At 48.4% G+C, this 21,384-nt stretch overlaps 1 protein-coding gene across 1 annotated transcript in view; it reads right to left on the reverse strand.

The window, feature by feature from the left end:
* VPS35 (VPS35 retromer complex component) overlaps positions 1-21,384 on the reverse strand; it is a 526,314-nt gene that overhangs the window by 311,036 nt on the left and 193,894 nt on the right. The window contains exon 7 of the mRNA XM_086945112.1: positions 14,323-14,406. Coding sequence (XP_086801238.1) covers positions 14,323-14,406 — 84 coding nt within the window. The remainder of the gene's footprint in view (positions 1-14,322; positions 14,407-21,384) is intronic.

The following is a 21,384-nucleotide window of genomic DNA, read 5'->3' on the forward strand; positions in this document are numbered from 1 at the left end:
TCCTTAAGCCTTTGGAGCCAGATCAAAAGGCATCCTTCACGGTCTTTAAGGGTTTTTGTTGAGAATGTCCGACATACCTTGCAGTCCTTAGCTGAAAGATCAGGGTACAGGCAGTAGAGGCAGTCCTTGTGCTGGTCATCTATGTGGAGCCTTTTCTTTCCACAGGAGCTGCAATCTCTAAAAAGACCCTTCTTAGGAGTGTCAGCCATAGTATACAGCTTTCACTTGACTGGAAAAAATCCAAAAGGTTGAAGAAAAGCTTTGAATAAACAATCCTGAGCAGAACTCAGGTGGAGGCTCCCTTAGCACAACGTGCGGTAGAAAATCTGAGGGACTGAGGCTCCTGACAGGAAGGTTCTAGAGGGAGGTGGCAGCTGATTGGCTGTTCTCTACAATTTGGTCCTTTTTACAAAAGGACATGGATATGTTACTAAGGTGAGGCCTCTAGGCCTACTTTTCTACATATATGTCTATAGGACATTGCTATTTTATGTACCGGGGACTCCCATCCTGACGACGGGGAATGATTCAGGCATGTGAATCTATGAAAGACACCCATAATACTGGATAATATAATGTTCTCAATATGAGAGGTCTCAGATGAGTACTTTGCAGAAAGGCAATAAACTTTGTAAACACAATAGGTACAGGGGTTGCAGTAGGCAACACAATTCTAAACACTATTTATCATTGAGCTCAATGGGGTTTTCAACATAAATACAGCTGATTACTTTGTAGATTACTCTGGTAGGTCCAGGACTGGATCCTAGATTCAGTCCTGGGATCTAAGCTGAAAACAGTTTAGTAAAAACGTTTTAGTTATTGCAGTGATTTTTAAGGAATATAGCTATTTTAAAAGTTCACACTTAGAAACTTTTCAATGAAAATCTGGCAATGTTACCCAATGGGAGAAAATCCGGTTGCAGTAAAAGTACGATCTCGTTACTTTTGTAATCCAGTACTGGGCTTGGAGGTCCAGCACTGGGGTCTCAACTTAAAACAGGTAAGAAATTACGTTTCAGTATTTGGTATGATTTTTAAAGAATATTTCAAGTTTTCAAAAGTAGACACTTCGAAGAAATTTCACAGAAAAGCGCACATTGGATTCCTAGGGAGAAAATTCAAGTTACTAGTAAACACGGCTAGGATTACCTTTGCGGTTCAGTACTGTGCTACACGATGCTGTACTGGATTCTCTCCTGATCACAGTTGAGTACTTCGGAATTCGGTTGATTTTATGGGAATATTTCAAGTTTTCAAAACTTCACACTTAGTAGATTTTTTGAGTCAAACCAGTCAATGTTATCCAATGGCAGGTAAGTGAGGTACCGGTTTCCAGGTGAGTACTCGACTGGTGAAGTTAGGTTTCTGGGCATAGTCTCAGGGGTCCCCCAGGGTCAGGTAGGTATAGATGGTTCACCCTCAGAGGCACAGGGTCAGCCGGGTGCAGAGGTAGTTAGGCCCAATGTTATCCAATGAGGGGAAGGGAGCCTTCGGTTGGTGGCTGCTGGCTAGCAGGCCACACGGCTGTGGGAGCTGGGCTCCTGGTCACTTGCTCAGGGCAAATGGAGAAGTAGGATAAGGCAAAGGTTGCACTGCCAGAGGCACTCCGGCGGCTGGGTGCAGGCTGCTTTTGAGCCGTCGGGCGCTTAATGTTATTCAACGGGAAAGGTAAAAAGGGAACAAAGGCTGCAGACTCAGGGACAGAGATTCTTCAGGTGCGACCACCACTTCGAGGTTAAGCTGGGATCCTGGAGAAGAGGTAGGTACCCCAAAGGGAGGCATAGGGAGCCGCCAGGTGCAGGGGTGTCTTTGGGTGTCGTGGAATCTTACCCTCGGCTGGTCGCGGTTGGAGGGGTACCTGGTTCTGAGTCTGCAGGCGTCGTCTGGTTGGTCGAGGAGGGTCTTTGGGCACTAGACTTCAGGTCTCAGTCACTGGGGGACGTCCTCATGGTCTTGGATCACTCAGGCATGTGCTAGGCGCTGCGGGTGTAGAGTGGACAGGTCTTGAGCTTCCTGGCTGGTACCAGGGGGTGGTTGTTGCAGCAGAGCCTCTGCTTATGGGAGTCCCAGTCTTTAAGAGGGTCAAGGCAGGCAGGTCTTCCGGGTGTCCCAAGGTCGCTGTCCGCAGGAGTCGCTGGGATTAAGCAGGAGCAGGTTCCAGGATCGACAGGCCGGTAGGGCTAGGGTCAAGTCAGTGGGTGTCGTCCTGTTGTTAGCAGCTGCACGGCCGGGTCTTCTTCTTCTTGATCTTCTTTCTTCTTTTTGTTTTGGGATCTGTGTAAAGGAAGGTTCAGGGTGCTCCTAAATACAAGAATTTAGGGGCGTTACAGGTAAAGCAAGGGCAGGGACCAATAGATCCCTGTCCTGGGGTGGGTACACCCTCTAGCCTGCTCCTCTCCTGTGGGAGGGGGGCAGGAGCCTAGCTGTGATTTGGCAGGGCTCCCCATCTTCAAGATGCCCGTAGCCAGGGGTCGTGCTTCACCTCGCCTCTCCCACTTGAGGGGTGGAGTTGGCACAGGCTGGCACACACCCCTTCCTGACGTAGGGTTTCCCACCAGTCTTCCCGCCAGAGTGGGGGTTAGAACTGATGGGGGCCAGTTGCTGAGCACAGCAAATGGTCTGGAGAAGCTCACTGAGGCGGCATGCCTTTGAAGCTTCCCACTGCCCATCCTGGGGGAGGAGACCTAGCACCTCGCCCAGGAGAGCGAGGAACTCTCCACCCAGGGGTCCAGCAACATGTCTGCTGTGTGGCAGCCTGGGCAGCCACTCAGTCCAGACGTGGATTGTAGGTTAGGTTTCAGGGGGCATCTCTAAGATGCCCTCTGGTGCATTTTACATTAAACCTCACACTGACATCAGTGCCGGTTTAATGTGCTGAGCAGTTTGATACCCAACTTCCCAGTCTTCAGTGAAGCCATCATGGTGCTGTGGAGTTCGTAATGACGACCTCCCAGCACCATATACTCTTAAATAGCAGCACTGCACTTACTGTGCCCAGGAATGGCCCTGGGTACTGTAGGGGCACAGGGCTCATGCACCTGTGCCCACACCACTGGCATAGGGCACCCAGCTAGAGGGGGGACTGAGGTATACCAGGGCAGTGGGGTTTGTGGTCATGTTACACAGGGATGTGTGCCATGCCGACTTTCTGTTTAGTTCTGTACTTGGCCACTCAGCCTGCAAAGGCAGTGTGTGGGTGTCAGGGTACAGGGCCCCTAAGGGTGGCACAATAAGTGCTGCAGCCCTTACGGGTCTCCTCTGGTCACCATGCCCTGAGTACCTAGGGTACCATTTACTAGGGGCTGATAGGCGGCCAGAGATGCCAATTGAGTTTTGTTTCAACACAGCTTTAGGGAAGGAACACAGGCCCTGGGTACCTGGTTGGCAGGAACCCAAGGCACACTCTGTCAAACCACATCAGCAGTTCAGCAAACAAGTGGGGCCATACCAATGCAAGAAAGATGGCACTTTCTCACACAAATGTATTTAAAATCTCTTATAGAAATCCTATCAGACCCATACAAAAGATTTTGAGGCAGCCATTCTAGTTGACGCTAACAGCATTCCATCCTAAATTACATAAAACAGTTATACAGTAATTTCTGGGAATGATTGTCTAACAATAGACATATGTCAGATACATTTGTAATAACCAGCAGCAAGAGGCGAAATCCTGGTGTGTCAAACCTTCCTTGAGGTATACACCAAGCCCTCCACTATCATCTAGCTTAACTTAAATCTGAAGGATTGCAACTGAATGGGATGCTAAAAAAGATACCACTATACATAGAGAAATAAAGTGATATGGTTGTAACAGTGCTGGAAATTCAGAGAAAATATTGTGTTACCAAAGTAAGATAAAACACAGACTGGATATCCCAGAAGTAAAAGTTGTAAGTGAATACAGAAAACGTTTTAGTTGTCCTTATACCCATTTTAAAGATGTGTGCAAGACTTACTTTCTTCCTCCAATGGCTTGGACTGAGAAGGATATAGCTGGGAAAATATTTCTTTTTGCTAAATCGAGTTGTTTGTTCCTGTCAGATCTTGCCAATGTACACTCCTCAGGGGTTTTTAAATGATTTGAAACCCATGATAAATAGACCCATTTGGATTTTCCAGATTCCTCTATCCACTCAAAGACATTAACCTTCCCACTGGTGGGAAGCTGAGCTTTGCAAGTTTATTACTTTGTTTATATTTTGCCAGGGGATCACTAGAGAAGAAAGTATTACATACCTGTAGACCTGGTTCTGCAACATAGGAATCTTCACTGAAGACACACATACTTGAACAATTCCATACTGCTTGCGTAAACAAGGAACACTTATGTTTTTGTCCATAAAAACAGCATCAAAGAATGTTTTTGTCCATGAATTTATATTCAACTGTGGAATGAATGGAAGCCTAACAGAGGACGTATTTTTTTCATTAAGGTTCAAAATAACACTCCAGATTACACCCACAGAGCTTCACTGCAGCACTCAATTGCATACATTTTTTTAAAACATATTTTTATTGGCATTTAAAAAATATCAGGACATTTTGCAATTCAAACACATTCAGACAAATAGTAGTTAGCACCAGTCATAGCTGGTGAGCTCGGTAGTGTAAAGTGAAGCTGCTCGGATGCAAAGTGACAATAGTGGTAGATGGGGCTGGGTGAATGCCATGAACAATAAAAAAGAACCCAGGGACACAATAACCGTGGAGAGGTACAGGGAGGTACTGGGAATAGGGGTCAGATGTGGTGTCTGAGTAGTGTGAGGCTCGCCAATGCATGCAGTAATACACTATATAATGATGGGGAGGATGGCATACAGGCCAGGTGCGGGGTCTGATCACCCATTGTGGTGTAACGCGTTGTGTGATTGGCATCATCACTAATGTGCCGTCGGGAAAGGTCAAATGTTTGTGATTGTGGGTTACTCAGGCAGTTGGGGATCTGCAGGGACGGGCGCGCCTGCGCCCAGATCGTCACTGGGAGAGGATTACTTGAAGCGGTGTAACAGGAGAGCCCACTCCATGTAGATGGGATTTCTACATATCCCCTTTACTTCTTCCTCACGTAATGTCTCCTCCTCTGCGTTCGCCCATTTATGTATTGCTTCCACCCATACCGCAAGCGGGAGGCCTGTGGGGGATCGCCAGTGCATAGTTATGCTCCTCTTAGCTAGAAGAACGGCGAGCGAAGTGAAGGGGAGGTGCACTTTGAGATGTTTCTGTGCGCAAAATATGCCTAGTGCGCTAGCTTCCCATGTGTTGAGGTGTGCGAGTCCTGTGAGATCTCCCAAGGTGTCATAAACAGTTTGCCAAAAGGATCGGATAGTGGGGCAACCCCAGAGCATGTGCTGAAAGTCTGCATCCCGCGATTGGAATCTGGGGCAGAGGAACTGCGTGTCAGGGTAGAATTTCTGAAGGCGTGCAGGTGTCGGATACGCTCTGTGGAGTATATAAAATTGTATGTTTTTGAAGCGTGCGTTTCTGGAAACCTTTTTGGGGTATTCGAGGGCTCTGGCCCACTCTTTCTCATGCATTAGACGTCCAATTTCATCCTCCCAAGTGGTGCATAAAGTCGTTAAGGGTGTGTGGGTGAGTTCCCGGAGAGCTTTATAAAGCCACGTAACTAGGTGCCGCCCCACTCCCAAGTGTAAGACCGTATGTATGACCGGATGTGTGGTTGGGTCCCCGGCCACAAGGTTGTGAAATGGACTGTAGCTCTCGAGTAGTTGTCGATATAGCAGGAACTGACCCGGGGGAGATCATACTCGTCGATGAGCCGTTGAAATGATTTAAACTGTCCATCCTCAAAAAAGGATTCCATGTCTGTGATCCCAGAGTCTGTCCATGCGGTGAGCATGTTAGCCGTGTAATGGCAGTCGCCTTTGGGCCATCCGACAAGTCGGAACATAGGGGAGTAAGGGGGTGTCCCCGGTGCTAGGCGATGAACCCTTAGCATGCACTGGTGGGCTACTGTGACTTGTAGGGGGTATGTTTGCCTTGGCTTGGTACCGGGTAGTATAAGGCGGGTAATTTCTGGGTTGGATATTCGACAAGTCATGGTATTCGTATCGTCCGTGTGTCTGCCTGCCATCCAATAAGATAGCCATTGAGGTTGTGCCGCCAGAAAATAGGACTCGAATGACGGGGCCCCCAGTCCACCCTGTTTAGTAGGTAATTGCAGTGTCCTCAACGCTATCCTATGTCTACTGACTAGGTCCCCAGATCAATGTGCCGAGCATCAAATTTAGGTCCCGGAAGAAAGTTCTGGGCGGGATCACTGGTAGATTCGTGAAGTGGTATAACAACCTGGGAACTATTATCATTTTTGCGAGAGCCACTCGGCCAATCGGGGCCAAGGGGAGGCTACACCAGAATCAGATTGGATGCTAGCCAGTGCCCTCCGGTGATTGCCCTCAAAGATGTCAGTTGGTGAATGGTAAAGATGGATCCCAAGATAAGGGGGGCCTCTGCGCTCCAGGCCACACTCTGGTTGCCCATCCCTATGTCTCGAGGGGCAGATTCGGATGAAGGGGGTACACTGTAGATTTGTTCCAGTTTACCTTCAGTCCAGAGGCGTGTGCAAATTCCGTGAGTGTCGACCAAATAGGTGTCAAATCGTCCGTGATGTCCTGTATGTAAAGTAAGAGGTCGGCGGCTTACATGGAGACGCTGTACACGGTGTCGGCTATGGGAATGCCCCGGTGTGCACCCTCTTGCCGCAGTCGTATGTCTAGTGGTTCGACCGCGAGGGCAAAGAGGAGAGACGAAAGGGGACAACCTTGCCTCGTGCCCTTTTGTACCTCAAATGCCGCTGAGATGCGTCTCCCTATGCGGACACGCGTGGTGAGTTTAGTGTAGAGTAGTTGTGTATACGCTAGAAGGATGGGGCTAATATTTGTTCGTTGGAGGACTGAAAATAAATACTGCCAAGTGAGGGTACCGAAGGCCTTTTCAAGGTCCAGGATGAGGCAGGCTGATCGGGGATAAGTGCCTCTCACTTGATCCTGGACATGAAAAATGTGGCGTATATTTTGAGATGTGTTCCTGCCTGGGACGAACCCATTCTGATCCGGATGGATCAGGGGTCGTATAATTTGTACATATCTGTCCGCCAGTATCTTCCCGAGGATTTTACAATCGGTGGAGAGGAGCGTGACGGGACGGTACGATGCCATGAGTTGCGGGTCACGATGCGGTTTTAGGAAGGTGACAATTACCTATTCCCGCAGGGATTCCGGCAACTCCCCTTGTTCAAGCGCAGTCCCGAACATCGTTACCAACTGAGGGACTAATAAGGGGGAGAAAGTCTTCTAATACTCCAGTGGGAACCCATCTAGTCCCGGTGCCTTGTTGTGAGCCAAGACATGTAATGCTTGGGTAATGTTGGTGGATGTTATTGCCGCATCCAGTGTCGTCTTATCGGTCTGTGTGATCTTGGGGACCATCAGGGGGTCTAGAAAATGATCTATTATGGCTTGTCCGGTTGGGGTTGGGTGACTATATACTTCCGCATAGTAATGTCGGAACGCCAGGAGGATCTCATCCGGGGACCGTACCAGAGCGCCCCGATGGTCGATAACCTCTGTTATAGGTTTCGTGTCTGCGTCCTGTTTAGCCAGCCACGCGAGCCGCGTGCCCGTTTTGTCCCTTTCTTTATGCATCCGGGTGGCATATGATCTGTGCAGGCTGCTTGGTATTCTGTTTTGGCAGTGGCTGTGAGAGCTACCCTCTCCTCAGATAGATCGTCATGTTTAGTGACCGTGGTAAGGTGCTGCTCGGCTTTAGCGACTGCCCGTTCCAATGTCCGCTTGACCCCTATTATTTGTTTTATACATTCCCCCGGGCCACTACTTTAAATGTGTCCCATTCCAACAATGCTGACGATGCTGTGCCAGCATTGTGAGTTAAGTAGTCTTGGATGCTTTGCTCCTGATAGTGTTTAAAGACCTGATCTGTCAGACATTCTCGGGGTAGACGCCAGGTAGGGACTGGGGGATGCGGGGGCATCCATCTTAATTGCAATATGTGTGCATCATAGTCCGATATGATCCGGCCCATGTAATCTGTGTATAAAATGTTAGGAAGCACTGTCGCAGAGCATAAGAATCTGTCTAATCGCACCCGCAGGTTATGTTTGATGGAGTGGAACGAGTACAGTCGGGTGTGTGGGTGGTTCCGTCGCCACGCATCCGTGAGTGCCCATTGGGCAACCCAGGCCCGGAACTTCTCAGTTTGCTTATGGGTGGGGGAGTGTTTGGGTCGGAGGTGAGAGCGATCTAAGGTGAGGTCAAGTGTGCAATTGTAATCACCCCCTAGGATCCAGGGAATGGAAGTGAATTGTGCGAGGATCCCAGTGAGACGGTCCCAGAATTTGTCCTGCTCTACATTCGGGGCTTATATGCTACCTGAGAGCACTGCCTGTCCGTCTAGGAGCCCTTCTAGTAGGGCATATCTGCCTTCCTTGTCCACCACCCGCCTGAGATCCTGAAATGGGGTCCCCGGCCGAACCCAGATCAGGGGACAGCGTGCATATGCAGAGTAGGTTGTGGTGCATATGGTGCCACGCCATTTAGTTTGAAGTTTGCCTACCTAAGTGGCGGTGAGGTGCGATTCCTGAAGAAATGCGATCTTGGCATTATGTCATTTTGTGTATGAGTATACAGCATAGGGCTTACTTGGCGTATGGAGGCCCCTTACATTGAGTGTAAGAATACTAATGTCAGTGTACTGCACTGCCGTTGTCATTGAAAGCGATCAATGTACTAGGGAGGGGTATGTAGCTGTTGGAGCCGCTGAACCTGTGCTTCCCCAGTTGGGTGAGGTACTCACGTGACCCATCCTTGTGCGCACAGTGGTGTAATGAGTTCCCTGCGATGTACCATACCATGAGGGGGGTGGGACAGAGCTGAACCAGGGTAGTAACTTGTGAAACAGGGGTCGGGAAACAGTCCCAATACCAAGGACCCATCGTTGGCGAACCTCGGTGCTTCAGATCTCTAAATTAGATCTAGCTAGAGGTGGAAATACAAGTCGAAGAGCTTTTTGGTTACAGTTGGCACGGTCATATTGAGCCTGGGTTTTTTTTTTTTCTTTTTTTTTCCTTTCTTTTTTTCCCCAGGATTCCTATGATTAATGCGAGCATTTCCAGCCATTGTTTTTAATAAGGAACAAATGGGGCTACGGTGTCACGGGCACTATCTTCCAACGAACAGCCCTATATGGGAATTTCCAGGTCTGTGTGAATGTACTGATGGGATTTGGTCTACACTCCTCCCAACTAAGATTTCCCTCCCAGCTTACGCTGAGACGGTATTGAAGCACAGCCGGTTCTTCCTATCTCTGTGGCATATTCCGGATTGGATAGATTGGAGCTATGCACGCAAATGAGGATAAAAAATTTAAAAAAAATGAAACCCCTCATTTTGTTCCTTTTCAAATTAAATGTATTAAGTGTTACCACTTTATTCCAATCAAGATGACTTCAGGTGTGCCATACTTTTGTCATAAGTAAGACTGTTAGCGTTCTAGTTGTTCTTTAGAACACTCTGGGACATTCTGTCATTGGGCTATAGTTCGGCTACATCTGGCTGATATTTGGGCTACATTTGGGCTCTTTTGTCTCTGGTGGCCATCTTGGGAGACTGCATATCAGAATTTTTTTAATGAAATATAAGAGGATTTGAGAAGTCACTCAAAGTATGCCCTAATTTTTCTTTCTTCAGCACTAATCATAATTTCTATGGCAAAATGAACCCCCTCATTTTGTTCCTTTGCAAATTAAATATTTTAAGTGTTAACACTTTATTCCAATCAAGATGACTTCAGGTGTGACCGTATGTTTCTGTGAAGTTTAAATATGTTTTACATATTGAAGAATGAGTGGATGTATAAGTGTCTGGATAAAAGATTAAGTAGGTGCGTGACTGACTGTAGGAGTGAGTGATTAAATGTGTCTTTCTGAATGCATGGGTTACTGACTAAACTGTCTGAATGTGTGTATCATTATGTTTGTTGTTGTATAACCTGTTGCATTTGTTGATCAGTAGCTATACGAGTGGCTATATGTGTTATTGATTGGTTGCCAAAGTATTTGTATGAAAGAATGAGTGTGTGTGTGGGTGGCTGGGAGGTGTGTGATTCTGTGCATAGATGTGTGAGCAGATGATCCACAAGATGTATGGGTTCAAGAGTGCATGTGGAAACACCTCTATGGGCGGTTGACTGTCTGCATGGGTGTATTGGTGAATGAATAGATATCTCAGTGCTACATGTCCAAGTAAGTACATATGTAAAACACAATGCATGTGACAGTTGACAGTTGACATATATAAATGACTATACATGAGAGCCATTGATTGTGCCAGTTCCTGTATGGATCATTGTGTACTTGTATCAGTGATTGTATTAGAGAGTAAGTATGTGTTAGTATATGTTTGAATAAGTAATGTGTTGTATGTATAACTGTATAGTTGAGAAAATGGAAGTGTGATTGATTCTTTGCATAACTGACTAGGTGTGTGAGTAACTCCATGGATGAGTGAAAGTGTGTGAGTGTCTGTATACACTTTGTGTATCAAAGTTTATATTAGAGTGTGAAGAGGTTCATCGTATTATCACATGAATGATGTCATCAGTGATGTCACTGACCATATCATGAATGATGTAATATGTGACATCATCAGCAGTGGATTGCGGGTGCGCAAAATATAGTTAGTCCAACTAACTATATATGCAAATTTCAATGGTTTTGTATGAGTAAAATAAGGTTTTGTAAATGCTAATTCTTAACTATATATGTTCTCAAACCTATGGTTTTTTCAGTGAATTTCAATGGTTTTTTAATAGCAAATATCTATAGCTGTAATTTATATTCTTCTTTATAATGTATACTATATTTTCTATGTATGTAATACATTTTTTTTATGTTTAATATTCTTTTTTTTTTTGCCTCGGTGCGCTCCCGTTGCGCGCACTGGGGAATGCACCGGAAACCGCAATTTCGTGGAGCGTCCCGTTAGCGCTATTGCCGCGATCGAAAACAACATCGTGACGTGTCGCGTAAGCGTGACGTATCGCGTTGCCGCGCGATGTGTCTTGTGACGCGCTGCGTAAACGCACCCGGAAGCGATCCGCGGCGCGGCCCGGTGCGCATAACGTAAGCGCGCCGGAGCGCGGAACGTAAGCGCATCGGGTCATGTGACTTGAAAATAACACTTTTCATTGGTTCTCATCATTTTTTTCTCCAAATGATGAAAGCCCCCTCCTTTTTTCCCTCATTCTAACTTTCTTCATTGAGAGAGCAAGAGCTATTTTTGATCAGTGCAATGGCATCACTTGTAGCTGTAGCTGTAGCTGTAGCTGGTGCACCCCCCCCCCCCCCCCCCCCACCACCACCACCACCAAGAAAAGAAGGTCCACCACCACAGTTCCTTGGAGGAGAAGAAGAAGAGGAGGAAGAAGAGGAAGAAGAGGAGAAGGAGGAACAACCAAGGCGCTTCCTGCCTGAAGAACCAAGGCAAAGGCACGTTAAAGTGCACTTTATTTGGCAACTCTTTTCATTCCCTGAAGACCAGAAAAAGGTAAACGCCCCCATAGTCACCTGTCCAATTTGTGGCAGAGTCCTCTCCAGGGGCAATCCCAAAATGAAATATTCATTTGGTAATTTTACCATGATCCGCCACATGGAGAGGTGGCATCCCAATAACTTAGCCCAGGCTGAAGTACAGGAACTTCAGAACAACCCACCCCCTGTGGCCAGCACCTCCTCTACTGAAGACTCACTTTCTGGTCCTGAAGGACGCCAAATGGTGCCAAATATACAACAAAAATTTGCCACCATAAAAATAGTTTGCATTTTTTGTGGCAAAACGTTGTGTTATGGTGAACTTGGTGTCACCTTAATAAATAATGCTGTGGACAACCACCAATGCAGCAAGAAAAGGAAGCAGTAATTCTTTTCTTTTTTTTTGCTCCTGTTGAGCCATTTCCAATTCCCTGTTTTTTGTTTGTTCCCTTATAAAACACAAAAAAAATATAAAATTGTTCAAAAATACAAAAAAAAATGTTCAGAAAAATAATAAAAAAATATAAAAACAAAAAGAATTAAAAAAAAGTTCTTTTCAGAACTACCTCCCATTTATAAAATATTGCTAAAATTTTTAAACTGGCATTCTTTTTTCTCTTTTGTGCGCTTCCCGGTGAGCTCCCCGGTGCGCGTACCGGGCGCTTCCTCCGTGAAAATCGAAAAAAAATATTTTTTCTTTGCCCCGCGGGGCCCTTTTATAGCCCCCACATCAAACCTAGGGAGTAAGGGGGGGTCTACCCTGCCCCCTTATGGTCATTTCCCCCTTTGTTTTGGCCACCTCTTGTGTCTCGATCCTACCGAGACACAAGATGGCACCCGCTCCGGACTGTTTCGAATGTTTACAGACACCCGAGAGCCAATCAGCTTTCCGTGTGCAAGTCGCGTGGCGCGCCCGGTGCGCTCCCCGGTGCGCGTACCGGGGCGCTGCTATAGATGTATATATTTTTGGAATCTAAATTACTCAAAATCCACTGGAGCACATATCTTAAGACATAGCAAAGGCACATCGGGCTACCAGTCCCTACAATTTTGCCAAGTTTGGTGGAAATCCATTCAGCCGTTCGTGCTAAAAGTGAGTTCGACCGCCCTATGGAAATTAACATGGGGAAAACACGTTTTGGGACCCCCTTTTATCTCGGACCCCGCTTGACTAATCCCCCCCAAACTTTCAGGGAAGGACCGGAGCTTGACGAGGCAAATTTGAGAAAATTTTCAGGCAGATTCGTCAACCGGCGCAAAAGTTACTCCAAATAGAATTTTGAGATTTTGCATTGAAAAAAATCCTAACTATAACTACCTACTGGCGACCGCCAGTAGGTAATATACATACACATATACATATACATATATATAGGAAAGGAAAGCGTTTTTCTTTTGCCAAAAACTTTGGCGCCATTTGACGAATCCTCACAAATTTTTCAAAACTAGTTTGCCAGTCACTTCAGCTGCTGTCTTGAAAGTTTCTGGGTGATCCATCAAGCAATGGCTGAGAAAAGGGGGTATTCTAAAACGTGTTTTCCCCATGCAATTTAGACTTTAGACACAGCTACAGCCCAATCCGCTGAACGGAATCACACCAAATTGGTAGAAAGGGAGATATTGGTCCAGAGAAGTGCCATTTTCTGATTTGGTATAAAACCTTGCCTTATACTATAGCCTGAATCTATGTCCCGGAGCACTTATACTCCTAAAATGTCATAAGAAAACAAACTAGTGAGCTGTGGCAAAACCTTCTGTGCCAAATATAAAGTGGTCCCCTCTGAGAAATCGCACCAAGTGTTTGAGAAATAGGTCTCTCGTTTATGAAAATTGATAAAAAACGTCTGAATACATTATCTTCATTAAGAACAGTTTTGAAAGTAGCCCTGAAGAAGTCCCTCAGGTTGGAACGCGTTGGCTACTGTGGCTTTTAATCTTAGAAGAAGAGCTTGAACAAAAAAAAAAAGAGAATAAAGAAGTTTCTTCAAAATACACCCACAGAAGAATATGAAGTTTTGAAATTGAACATGTGATGTTATGAATTCTGTGTTGAATGATTATAAGCAAAAAACAAAGTTTTCCAAAAGAAGGGTGCTGAACCATATTAATCGTTTTAAGTTTTTCTATTGAAAGTTGAAAGAGGTTGAACTTTCGGTTCTGTCCATCTTATCAGTCTCAAATGATTTCTTTCAGAGTAGGATTTGATCTCAACCTCATTTGTATATTTGCAAAATCTAAATTTGTATATAAAGGTATGCAGATCTTCTGAGGATCCGACAGTCCCTATACTGAAAGCTGCAAAGTGTGGCCTCCTCTACGAGAATGTCTTGTTTTATCACACCTATTCCACGCTCAACCTAAATTCTATACGTATACATTTAATTCCCACTGTGACTTCTTTCAAGACAAGTTCTGGGTTATTTTTAAGAATTCCTATCCCAAAACCCAAAAGTCCACTAGAGTGGAGTAGTCCAAAACCAGTGCTCAGATCAACTGTTAAAGAATTGGCAACTCTCACGTTTTCAAACTACTCAGAATTTCACTAAATAACCAGTTGCGATTTCCAGGTCTCTTCAAAATACTTAGAAAGAGGTTGTATCTCAAAAGCATTACGTTATTCACCATACTTTAAAAATGTATAGACTTTGGTATACTGAATTGTTACTTGGCTGAGGAAAGAAGCATTATTTGTAATTTAAACCACATGTATCCTTTAATAATAGCATTTAAGAGACACTTGACCCCACACTTACCTGTATAATGCACTCCATGAGATACTCCTGAGCCAATGCATCCCTGCAATTCACAACCTGTTCAAGTATGCCAGGCAACACAATCTGAAACAAGAGCAAAGAAGGAAGTTAACACAAAAAGGTGCTATTTACCGACAGCCCACGAGTCAGTGTTTTAGAAAACAGATTATCCACGTCATCGGCGAAGCAATAAAGCTATTAATTCCAGGCAAAGTTAACTGTATTACAGTAAACCTTTGCTAAACAGAGTATAAATGTCAGTAATACAAACATAAAGATGCTTTTATCAGAGTACAACTGCAGTTTGAAGTCAATCGAGATTTAGGGTAATTCTTCATTGATGACATTTTCTCAGTTGTATAGGTATATAAACATGAAGTAAAGACAAGCATTTGCAATGCAATAGGTCTCACATTTGGAAAGTTTGAGCTATTGGTATTGTACATGACACATTTTTTTGTTTATGTTTTGTTTTTGAAAATAGCGAAAATTAATAGCTTTGTCATTTACAATGTCAATTTATTTATTTATTTATTTTATAAAGTTTTATATAGCGCGAACCTGATCCAGAGGGATATTAGAGCGCTTTACAGTTGTGGGGAAAGGAAGGTAACAATTGCAGTACATGTGTCAACTGGGAATCCAGACAAAATCACATATCAAAATAGAACTAATAGGACAAGAACGCCTAAATGTACACGGGATCAGCAGAATAATAACATAACTGGTACATATCAAGATGGAATAGCCTTTCGCAAATGTGACACCTATAGCATTTGTAATGCAATATATGTTGTATTTACGTGACTTACATGCATTGATATTACAAAAACCAATGGCTTTTAATTTTTTTTCAATAATTAATACTCAAATAAAAGTTATTGTAATTTATAATGGCAAATGCTTAAAGTTTTGTAAATAGCTTTTGTGAAGATTATGTTCAGTGTATTTTATTGTGACGAAAATCCAAGAACAGAAGTGAAATATTAACATCTTTTTATTACATTTGTAATAAAGCTTGAAACATTGAGAGAACGTATTTGAACCAGGTGTTGTTGAATGGTTGCACGGATTGATGCTGTGGTGGCGCTGAGTGATGTTGTGATGGCGAACGAGTGATGCTGTGGTAGTGCATAATGATGTTGTGGTGCCCCCGAGTGATGCTGTGGTGGTGCGGAGTGATGCTATATGCTATGCTATGTTTTGTTTTGCTATCCTATGTTTTGTTTTGTTATGCTATGCTGTGTTTTGCTATCCTATGCTTTGAATTGTTATGCTATGCTATGCTGTGTTTTGTTATGCTATACTATGCTTTGTTATGCCAAGCTATGTTTTGCTACGCTATGTTTTGTTATGCTATGCTATGCTATGTTTTGTTGTGTTTGGTATGTTATGTTTTGCTATGATGTGTTATGTTTTGCTATGCTATTATATGTTTTGTTTTGCTATGCTATGTGTTGTTGTTTTTTGTTAAGCTATGCTGTTTTGTTGTGTTTTGCTATGTTTTGTTATGCTATGTGTTGTTGTGTTATGTTATGCTATGTTGTGTTATGCTATGCTATGCTATGTTTTGTTATCCTATGCTTTGTTTTGTTATGCTATCTTTTGTTGTGTTTTGTTATTCTATGCTTTGTTATGCTAAGCTTTGTTTTGTTATGCTATGCTATGTTGTGTTTTGTTATGCTATGTTTTTTTATTCTATGCTATGTTTTGCTATGCTTTGCAATGCTATGTTTTGTTATGTATGCTATGTTGTGTTTTGTTATGCTCTGCTATGTTTTGTTGTGTTTTGCTATGTTTTGTTATGCTATGTTTTGTTATGCCATGCTTTGTTTTATGTTATGCTACGTTTTGTTGTGTTATGCTAGGTTTTGTTCTGCTATGTTTTGTTGTGTTTTGTTATGATATGCTATCTTTGTTTTGCTATGCTTTGATATATTATGCTATGCTTTGTTATGTTATGCTATGTTTTCTTATGCTATGTTTTGCTGTGTTTTGTTATGCTATGCTTTGTTGTGTTTTGTTATGCTTTGCTATGTTTTGCTATCCTATGCTTTTTTTGTTATGCTATGCTATGTTGTGTTGTGTTTTGTTATGCTATGCTGGTGAAGGTGAGGGTGGGTGAGGGTGTGTGAGGTGAGAGGGTGAGGGTGAGGGTGTGTGTGTGAGGGTGTGAGGAGGTGTGAGCATGAGTGAGGGTGGGTGAGGGGGTGTGAGGATGGGTGAGGGTGACGGTGGTGAGGGGGTGTAAGGGTGAGGAGGTGTGAGGGTGAGAGGGTGTGTGGGTGTGTGAGGATGAGAGGGGGTGAGAGAGTTAGAGGGTGAGGAGGAGGGTGAGGGGGTGGATGAGGGGGTGGATGAGGGGGTGGATGGGTGGGTGAGGGGGTGGGTGAGGGGGTGGGTGAGGGGGTGGGTGAGGGGGTGGGTGAGGGGGTGGGTGAGGGTGAGAGGGTGAGAGGTGGTGTGAGGGTGAGAGGTGGTGTGAGGGTGAGAGGTGGTGTGAGAGTGAGAGGGTGGGTGAGAAGGTGAGTAAGAGGTTGTGTGAGGGGGTGGGTGAGGGGGTGTGAGGGTGAGGTAGTGTGAGGGTGAGGGTGTGAAGGGAGGGTGAGGGGATGCGAGGGTGAGGGGGTGAGGGGATGCGAGGGTGAGGGGGTGAGGGGATGCGAGGGTGAGGGGATGTGAGGGGATGTGAGGGTGAGGGGATGTGAGGGTGAGGGTGTGAAGGGAGGGTGAGGGGATGCGAGGGTGAGGGGGTGAGGGGATGCGAGGGTGAGGGGGTGAGGGGATGCGAGGGTGAGGGGATGTGAGGGGATGTGAGGGTGAGGGGATGTGAGGGTGAGGGGATGTGAGGGTGAGGGGATGTGAGGGCGAGGGGATGTGAGGGTGAGGGGATGTGAGGGTGAGGGGATGTGAGGGTGAGGGGATGTGAGGGTGAGGGGATGTGAGGGGGTGTGAGGGTGAGGGGGTGTGAGGGTGAGGGTGTGAAGGGAGGGTGAGGGGATGCGAGGGTGAGGGGGTGAGGGGATGCGAGGGTGAGGGGGTGAGGGGATGCGAAGGTGAGGGGATGTGAGGGGATGTGAGGGTGAGGGGATGTGAGGGTGAGGGGATGTGAGGGCGAGGGGATGTGAGGGTGAGGGGATGTGAGGGTGAGGGGATGTGAGGGTGAGGGGATGTGAGGGTGAGGGGATGTGAGGGTGAGGGGGTGTGGGTGAGGGGGGTGAGGGGGGGTGAGGGGATGCGAGGGTGAGGGGATGCGAGGGTGAGGGGATGTGAGGGTGAGGGGATGTGAGGGTGAGGGGATGTGAGGGTGAGGGGGGGGTGAGGGAGGGTGAGGGAGGGTGAGGGTAACGGGGGTGAGGGTGACGGGGGTGAGGGGATGTGAGGGTGGGTGGGGGTGTGAGGGGGTGTGTTAGACGGGGACCCGGAGGGTCGGCCGAGTACAGGGGGAGAGGCCTCCGGTGAGGGCCCTCTCCGGTAATCGTACAGACAGGTAACTTCCCCCCCACAGATAGGCACCACACAGGGATGAGTTCTTCACACTTTTATATATCTTAAAAGCAAGGTACTTGACGGTACAGCAGGACCAGGATACGAGGATCCTGTCAATTCTAGTCTCTTTGGAGGAAAGGGTAGCGGGACAGTCTCAGTACCGGACAGGTACGGGGGTAGCAGGCGTGGAGCTCACAATCCTCGAGCTGATGGTTTCGCAAGTAGGGGCCGCGGCAGCGCCAGCAGGCCTTCAAGATGGTTCACGTAAGGATGAGCCGCGGCAGCGCCAGCAGGCCTTCGAGATGGTTCACGAAAGGATGAGCCGCGGCAGCCCCAGCAGGCCTTCAAGATGGTTCACGAAAGGATGAGCCGCGGCAGCGCCAGCAGGCCTTCAAGATCGTTCACTAAGAGGAGCCGCGGCAGCGCCAGCAGGCCTCCAAGGATGAGTTCGTCTTGGTGTCTCTCGACTCCAGGATACAACTGCCTTCCTGCTCTGGAGCTGCCCCAGTTATAGGTCCGGCGCCCTTTGATGTCCGGACCCTCGCACTTGGAGGTCGGGAGGTCCGGGATGAGGGAGTCCAGGCACCCAGCAGGGGGGTGGAGCCAGCGCCCAGGGAGGCCGGGGGCGATCGACACCTGGCTGAGGGGAGCCGTTGACACTCCTTCTCCCATTGACCTGCCAAGTTGTCTCTTCACCCCCTGGGTGGATGATGGTGCCTCGATGTCGGGGACTGGCTGGGCCCGAGGCCGAGGTCGACCCGAGGCCACGAGGCCTGGTCGTGTAGTGTCCAAAATGGCGGCTGGGCCGGAGACAGGGGTTCTGGAAAGGACCCGGGCCAGCCGATACGGTGGTGTTCAGGAGCCAGGGTTCCGTCGGGGAAGGGCCGGAGGTTGCCCCGGCGGGTTGCAGGGGTGGTTCTTGTCCGGGGAACAGGAGGAGCAGGGGTCCGCGACCCGCCATGCGGGGAGGGGACGGCCCGGCCACGAGGCCTGTCCAACATGCGTCCCCCCCAGCTGAAGGCAGGGAGAGTCAGACATCCTCTTGGGTACTCTCCTCGCGAGGCGGAAGAAGCGGGACAGGACGTCTGCGTTGGCGTGATCTTGGCCTGGGCGAAGCTCCACAGTGAAGTCCATCCCCTGCAGGAAGATGGACCAACGCAACAGCTTCTGGTTTTCTCCCCGCATCTGCATCAGCCATTGCAGGGGTCGGTGATCTGTTTGCACCCGGAAGTGGGTACCGAAGAGATAGGGCCGGAGCTTATTGAGGGCCCACACTACGGCGAAGGCCTCCCGCTCGATGGTGCTCCAGCGCTGTTCTCGGGCCAGCAGGCGTCGGCTGATGAAGACCACTGGCTGATCGACCCCCTCGGTGTTGAGTTGGGAGAGGACGGCCCCTACGTCATGATCTGAGGCGTCCGTCTGCACTATGAATTCCCGGCTGTAGTCGGGGGCTTGGAGCACGGGGGCGGTGCACATGGCAGACTTCAGGTTCTCGAAGGCCGCTTGACATTCCGGCTTCCAGTTGACTTTCTGGGGGTTCTTTTTGGACGTGAGCTCTGTGAGTGGCCCTACAATGCTGCCATAGTCTTTTACGAAGCGCCGGTAGTACCCGGTGAGCCCCAGGAAGGCTCGGACCTCTGTCTGGGTGACCGGGGGCTCCCAGGCCTGGATGGCGGCAATCTTGAGCTGGAGGGGGGCCACCAGGCCACTTCCCACCTGGTGTCCCAGGTAGGTCACGGACCCATGGCCGATCTGGCACTTGCTGGCCTTGATGGTCAGCCCGGCCTGCCGGAGGGCGTTCAGGACCTCCCGGAGGTGGTGGAGGTGTTCTGCCCAGTGGCGGCTGTACACAGCAATATCGTCCAGATAGGCGGCGCTGAATTCCTCCAGACCCGCCAAGACTTTGTTCACTAGTCTCTGGAAGGTGGCGGGTGCGTTTTTCATTCCGAATGGCATCACCTTGAAGTGGTAGTGGCCATCCAGGGTGGAGAAGGCGGATCGCTCCTGGGCACCTGGGGTGAGGCCGATCTGCCAATAGCCCGCTGTCAAATCGAAGATGCTCAGGTAGCGGGCGGCCTCCATGCGGTCGATCAGCTCATCTGCCCGGGGAATGGGATAAGCGTCGGTCCTGGTGACGGCGTTCAGACCCCGATAGTCTACACAGAACCTGAGCTCGGGGGCGACGCCCGGGGCGGCGGCCTTGGGGACCAACACAACTGGGCTGGCCCAGGGGCTGTCGGACGGCTCGATCACTCCCAGAGCTAGCATCTTAGAGACTTCCGACTGGATGCAGGCACGTACCCGATCAGGCACCCTGTACGCCCTGTGTCGGATAGGGGGGCTATCCCCGGTGTCAACGTCGTGGAGGCACCAGGGGGTGACCCCAGGGATGAGGGAGAACAGGTCGGCAAATTGTAGTAGCAGTTCTTGGCAGTCTTGGCGTTGCGCTGGGGACAGGGCCTCGGAGAGGTGGACTCCCTCCACAGAGCCGTCTTTCTCTAGCGTTTTCAGGAGATCGGGGAGTGGCTCGGAGTCTTCTTCAGCCCCACTGTCGGTAGCCATCAGGAGGCTAAGTTCAGAGCGTACAAAGTGGGGCTTGAGTCTGTTGGCGTGGAGGACCCGCAGGGGGTTTCGGGGGGACTCCAGGTCCACCAGGTAGGTGACGGGGCCCTTGCGATCCACCACTTTGAAGGGTCCTGTCCATTTGTCCTGGAGGGCGCAAGGCTCAACCGGGGACATCACCCAGACCTGTTGTCCCGGCTCGAACTCGATGGATGAGGCATTCTGATCATACCAGTGCTTCATGTCCTCTTGGCTGGCTTCGAGGTTGGCCTTGGCAAGTTCCCTGAACCGCCGGGTCTGGTTACGGAGAGTCAAGAGGTACTTGTATACATCAGGGGGAGTCTTCTGAGGGGCCACCGCCCACCATTCTTTGACCAGGCTGAGGGGGCCCCGGACGGGGTGTCCAAGAGCTCGAACGGACTAAAGCTCAGGGATTTCTGGGGGACCTCCCTGTAAGCGAACAGGAGGCACGGGAGCAGCACGTCCCACTGGCGACGTAGGGGTTCTTCCAGGCCCATGATCATCCCTTTGAGGGTGCCGTTAAATCGTTCTACTAGTCCGTTCCCTTGCGGGTGATAGGGGGTCGTGAATTTGTAGGTGACCCCGCACTGTTGCCATAGGGACTTGATGTACCTGGAGATAAAGTTCGTCCCCGTCACTGACGACTTCTCGGGGGAAGCCCACCCGCGAGAAGATCCCCATCAGGGCTCGGCCCACCACGGGCGCCGTAACGGTCCGGAGTGGTATGGCCTCGGGATAGCGGGTGGCATGGTCTACCAGGACAAGGATGAACCGGTGTCCCTGTGCTGTCCGGGGCTCCAGGGGCCCCACAATGTCTATTCCCACCCGCTCAAAGGGTGTGGTGACGATGGGAAAGGGTTGCAGGGGGACCTTCAGTTTTCGGCCGCTTTTCCCGCTGGCCTGGCAGGTGGGATCATTAGCGTAGTGGCCGGGTCGCTGGCATTTGTGGCAGGTAACGTTGGCGCGGAAACCTGGTCGCGTTGGAGGGCT

This window comes from Lissotriton vulgaris, chromosome 12 (assembly GCF_964263255.1).
Source record: "Lissotriton vulgaris chromosome 12, aLisVul1.2, whole genome shotgun sequence".
Lineage (NCBI taxonomy): Eukaryota > Metazoa > Chordata > Amphibia > Caudata > Salamandridae > Lissotriton > Lissotriton vulgaris.